This window comes from Galeopterus variegatus, unplaced genomic scaffold (genome assembly GCF_000696425.1).
Source record: "Galeopterus variegatus unplaced genomic scaffold, G_variegatus-3.0.2 Scaffold8257, whole genome shotgun sequence".
In the NCBI taxonomy this organism is placed as follows: domain Eukaryota; kingdom Metazoa; phylum Chordata; class Mammalia; order Dermoptera; family Cynocephalidae; genus Galeopterus; species Galeopterus variegatus.
Genome location: NW_007734368.1, coordinates 11,870 through 17,277, shown reverse-complemented (window position 1 = coordinate 17,277; position 5,408 = coordinate 11,870). Strand labels below are relative to the sequence as shown.

The 5,408-nt window shown below is 54.3% G+C and overlaps 1 protein-coding gene across 2 annotated transcripts in view; it reads right to left on the bottom strand.

Moving 5' to 3' along the window:
- Positions 1–5,408, bottom strand: part of ZNF385A (zinc finger protein 385A) — a 15,943-nt gene that overhangs the window by 4,649 nt on the left and 5,886 nt on the right. The window contains exons 3-4 of one of the 2 annotated variants that reach the window (XM_008592732.1): positions 2,191–2,301; positions 300–462 (exon numbers count right to left, since the gene is read on the bottom strand). In XM_008592732.1, the coding sequence (XP_008590954.1) occupies positions 300–462; positions 2,191–2,301 (274 nt within the window). The remainder of the gene's footprint in view (positions 1–299; positions 463–2,190; positions 2,302–5,408) is intronic. The other variant, XM_008592733.1, reaches the window with a different exon arrangement.

Here is a 5,408-nt window from a genome sequence, read left to right as displayed (position 1 = left end):
TGGGATTAGGAACCATCTCTGCCCCCACCCTAGGTTAGCAGATGTCTTTGCATTCTCCTGCCAAGAGTTCCCATGAGGAGGAGAGAGAATGGTAGTTTCTCTGAGGCCTTCTGCTATCAGGGGATGAAGCCGGGGGCTTAGAACTATGCTTGGTTCCAGGACTCACCTTGGGTGGGGGTGGGGGTGGGGGTGGGGACTGAGAAAGAGAGAGATGGAAGCAGAGAAGAGAGTTCTGGGAAATGAGGAGAAAACAGAGAAGGAAGAGATCAGTTGAAGAATGTGGGGGGATTCAGACACACCTGGATGGGGGGCTATGCCATCCCCATTTTGGGGGCTGCTGCCTGGGGGAGCTGAGTCTCCAGGTTCCCGGACACCAGACTCCCTGCCTCGGGTCTTGGCGGCCTCGATGCCTTTGACTCGTCGGGCGTGGCGATTACCCTTGTAGTGCGCCTCAGCCTGGCTCTTTAAGGATGAAGAAAGAAAATGGAACTGAGATCACCTTTCATCTGACAGATCACCCCGCAGAGCTCCTTCATGTCCTGGGGTGGTCTCAGCAGGCGGCAGTGAATCTCTCCCTATACCAGTGAGATGTAAAGCCCCATGCCAATAAGTCCTGGTTATTCCTGGTACTCAGACTAGCTTCTCAAGCGTGAGCCTCTGGGAACCTGGATCCCCACTTAGCCCAGACTCTACCCTACCACCACACCTCAGGGCCTGGATGCTGACTCAGGTCTCCCACCTAGTCCTGGGGTGAAGGGAGGGGGACCCCAAACCTATGGCAGAATCTTAATCTGGGAGGGGCCTAGCCATCCAGCCAGATGGGATGCTCTTAGACCCTAGGCCTTATGTGCCTGAGTCCCCTACCCCCAGGACCCAGCCTTTGCTGCTTTCAACCTCATGCTGAGAGTCCCCGGATCTCTTAGGCCTGGGCTCTATCCTGACCACTCCCCCGTGGGTCTCATTTTCCCTGAAGCCTCTGTGGATACCCTGAAGAACCCTGGCCCCAATCCCAGCTCTGGAAACAGAGACAGCAGCAGAGACAGCTGTCAAAACAGAGCCACTTGATGGGGGAGGGAAGGAGAAGGCAAAATGAGGGGAGGGCTGTCTGCTATTGGCTCCCCACCCCTCCAGTCTTTTACCCTCCACCAGTGAGTGGAGCCAGGGTTGGTAGAGAAGATGCCTGGGGTCCAAGGTAAAAGAGAGGCCTAATGCTGGGTTGGTCCTGGCTCCACCTCCCCACCCCCTACTCCACTTCCATGTGCACCCCCTGCTAAGAATGTACAATCCTGGAAGCACAGGTCACCCAGACAGGGAGGGGTAGAAATAAAAGGTGTGGATAGGCAGGAATAGATGATTGACAGCCCAGGCGTAGGGCAGTGGTATGCAGAGCCCAGCAGCATGGGTGTGTGTGTGTGTGCGTGTGCGTGTGTGTGTGTGCGCGCGCGTGTGCGTGTGTTGGATAGAGAAACAGAACATGCTTTTATTTTCCCCTACTCAGCAGAATAAGCCTCTGCTGTTTTTCTCCAAAAGATTTCAGAGCCTGCACCCCACAAAATCCCATCTAGACCCTCACAGACGTCCCACTGGAGACTCAGAGAGAGGAAATCTGGGAGGCCAGACACCTGACTTCTGAGTTTTTGGTGGCTTCTCATGGGAAAATCCCATGGGAGGTTAGTGGGGGCCAGAACTTGTGTGTGATTCGGAGGGAGGAAAACAAAAATGGAGAGAGTGGGAAGCCAGGAAGTTAGGGGGAAGTGGGTGGGCCAGGGGAGGAGTTTAGCAGAGGCCAAAGAAGACACAGGCTCAGTGAGGAAGCCAATGACCTAATTAGCCCTGTACCCAAGGACCAATGGGCAAGAGGCCACACTCTCACTCAGACACTGATGGCCACCCATGTTCCAAGAAGCTCTGAGCCAGGGATGTCCCAGTCCCCAAGGGAGGGAGGGGTCAGCCTTAGAGGATGGGCCAACTAATGTCAAAATACACAGCAACCTCTTGTCCCTCTCAAGTGCCTTCCACCAGCTCCTACCCCTCTTGCAGTATCCCCATTCCATGCTTTATACATAATATCCCCTTAATTCCTGCCCGTCATCCAGAGCTCTCTCTCAAGGTTCCCTGGCTCTCTCTCCCTCAAGGTTCCCTGGCTGCCCTGCCCCACCCATTGGGTGGGTGAGCAATCAGACTTCTTACCTGAGAATTGAAGCGGATCTGACACACATTACAGGAAATGACGGGTCTCTTGGTCTTGAGCAAGGGTCCCCCAAAAGTGTGAGAGAGCACAGCCTTCTGCACAGGGTCCATCTGTGGAGGCAGGCTGGGGTGAGCCGGTAACCCCAGCACAATCTCATGTTCATCATCCCCCGACTGGCAGTAGCTGGGTTGAACCAAGTTCCCTGGAGCCTCCTCCCATCCCTCAATATGCCGAAGGACTCTGAGCCTCAGTCCCCTGATTATCTCCCAGCTCAATCTTTACAGCACTGGAAGGGACCTGATAGGTCAATTGGTCTAATGCTCCCATTTTGCAGAAACTAGAAGTGGCTTGCCCAAGGTCACACTATGAGTTAATAGCAGAGCTGGAACTTGAACCTGGACTCCTACTTTGGTCTATCATACCATAAAGATCTAACTCTGTCACTCTGACCTATCTCTTACAGATAGGCTGATCCACCAGAGGCCCACTGACATGAAGTCCCAAAGCATCCTAGATCATAGGACCTTCAGCTGAAGCCTTTGAACTCTTTTGGCCCCTACTCTGGGATAAGTCTGTCTGCCAAACCCAGCCTCTGGTTCCAGAAGACAGATGTTCTCAGCTTCCCATCTCTGGGTTCCAGGTTGCCCTAACACTCACTCTCTGGACCTTTTTAAGGCAGCAGCTTCTAGAGGGAATAAAAGAACTTAGGAGAGAGTAGGTGGCTCTAGCAAATAATGGGGAAGAAGTGGGGGGACTTAAACAGCTGGGCTGGCCTGGGGCAGCCAAGGAATATTCTGAACCCTCTCTCTCTGATCAACAGGGCTTCTGGGGCAGGGCTGTGGAGCTGGGCGGGATTAGGAACCATCTCTGCCCCCACCCTAGGTTAGCAGATGTCTTTGCATTCTCCTGCCAAGAGTTCCCATGAGGAGGAGAGAGAATGGTAGTTTCTCTGAGGCCTTCTGCTATCAGGGGATGAAGCCGGGGGCTTAGAGGCATGAAAACTGCCTCCCTGAACAGCTCTCCTCCCTTCTAGCCCCTAGGCGGCCAGGGAGAGGCAAAACTGGAATGCAGCTGAGGCTAAGGAGAATTGGTTGACTGCTGGGACCTTTCCTTAGAACCGGACCGAATTAGGGCTGAGACTATCTTCCAGATGGAGGGATCAAGTAAAAAAAGTGTTGCTAGGGACTTGGGGGTCCTTAGTTTCTCAGCTTAGCCCCTCCCTGTGGCTAGTCCTTCAGGGTTTCCAATGACACTGGTGAGAGATGAAACATGAAGCAGGGGGAAGGCGGTCAGAGTCTGGAAAGCCCAGACATCCTGACTCTCTTCTTCCTCTCCCTGGCTGGTAGTCTCACTGGCTGGTTGGAATTAATGTCAGGAAAGGCCCATCTTTGTGAAATGGACAGTGGCCTCACCCACTCTGCCCCATTTTGGTAGTGCTGGGGGCAGGATAATTGACCATGTTCAGATAATTGATCTGACTGACAAGTGTCAATCTCTCGGCCCACCCTTGGCTGGAAGCAGCCCCTCTCAGGGGCTCACTTTTCATCTCCCATCAGCTTCCTGGAAGCCTCAGTCACATCCAAGGAAAAGCCAAAGAAAAGAATGGGTGTGCCTGTGTGTGTTAGGCAGGCTGTGATCAATCTGTGCATGGGTGGGGTGTGAACGAGTGTCATGTACTGTGTGTATATCATTTATGTATCAACATTTCTGTGTTGGGAGATTTGCTGACACCACGAATGGTCAGGTTGTGTAATCTTCAGCTGTGTGTTTATCTGTGTGAATGTATGATGTGTTCGGCAAAAAGACAGACCAAGTTGGAGACAAGCTTTAATCAGAAAGGGGAGACAGATTGCTGCTCTCAGCTTCCAGTCTCCAGGCCTCAGTCCTCCCTGTTCAGAGACCCCCAACTCTGACCCAGGGTTCTCCTAACCCCTGGACTTGCTCATATGCTGGGTGGGGAATGGGAATTCAGCCCAAACAGAAACCCAGTCTGGGCCAGGAAACCTAAGTCGGATGAAAACAGTAGGGAGAGAGGAGTGGGATGAAAAGGGGAGAGCTGGTTCTGTTTATGCCCCACCCCATCTCCCCAGCCTGCTCCTCAGAGGGGCTAAGGACCCAGAATCCTGAGAATGACTTGTGGACTAACCATCTTGATATCTCTCCCCTGAGAAAGGTGTCTGCCCCACCTGGGTCGTCCACCAGGGTGAAAACCTTAACTCTCGCACAACCCCCTCCCCAGCTTTAGGTCCATAAACACAAACTAGGGGTGAAGGTGGGGGGTGGGGAAGAGAGCAGCAACGGTGTCAGGAGGGTCCTTCCCACCCTCTTCTCCAGGAACTGAGGAGACACCAGGCTGAAGGTGAGGGCTCCTGGGCCCAATCCCTGTGCAGGTGGAATGTGAGTCACTTAAGTGCTGCTCCAGGCCAAGGTCAGGAGGCCCCAGTGACCTAGATGAGGGCTCTCTGGGGAGGGTGGAGGTCCACATCTCCCAGAGCCCATTTCACTCCAGAGCCCCTTCCCCGGGATGCTGGCCTAGACACTGCCTAGAAAGGTCCACAAAACAGTCCCCTCCCACCTGCCCTCCAATTGAATGCATGAAGGGGAATTGCTCCCTGAAGCTGGGGCAAAATGAATCAGGAAGGGCGAGGGGGAGGGAAGGGGGAAACCAGATCAGGAACACAGGGTAGGGGGTGGGAGGCTATGATTATATTTCCTTCCATTGCTCTTTATCTGATGGCACTCCTGCCCCTTGTCTGACCACTCCACTTCCCCACCCTTAAAATAAAGGCAAAAGGGAGAGGTGGTGTAATCTCAGGGATAGGAAGACCTGAGGGACAGAAAGGACTGAGATAGGAAACAGAGGGAGCTAGGGGGTGTCTAAAGAGCAGGTGGAAGCTGGTGGGGGAAGGGATGCTGGGAAGAGGCCAGGGCTGGAGCAGAGGAATCTGAGCAGCGTGGTAATTTGGGGGTTGGAGTAGGACTTCACGCGAAGTCTGAGGACTGGGGGGACTTTAAGAATCTGGGAAACAGAGGCTAGTTTCTAGCATGGTGGCAGTAGTCTGGGGGCTCCAGCTGGGAGCCAGAGATTGGCTAGGGCCGCGCCGGTGTGGGGGATGGGCCAGATAACCCGAGGACCAGGCGAACCGAGAGGTATCCAGCCCCGCGGGGGCGGTCGCGGACGGGGTGGGGGTGGGGGGGCGCTGCGGCAGCCGCGGGA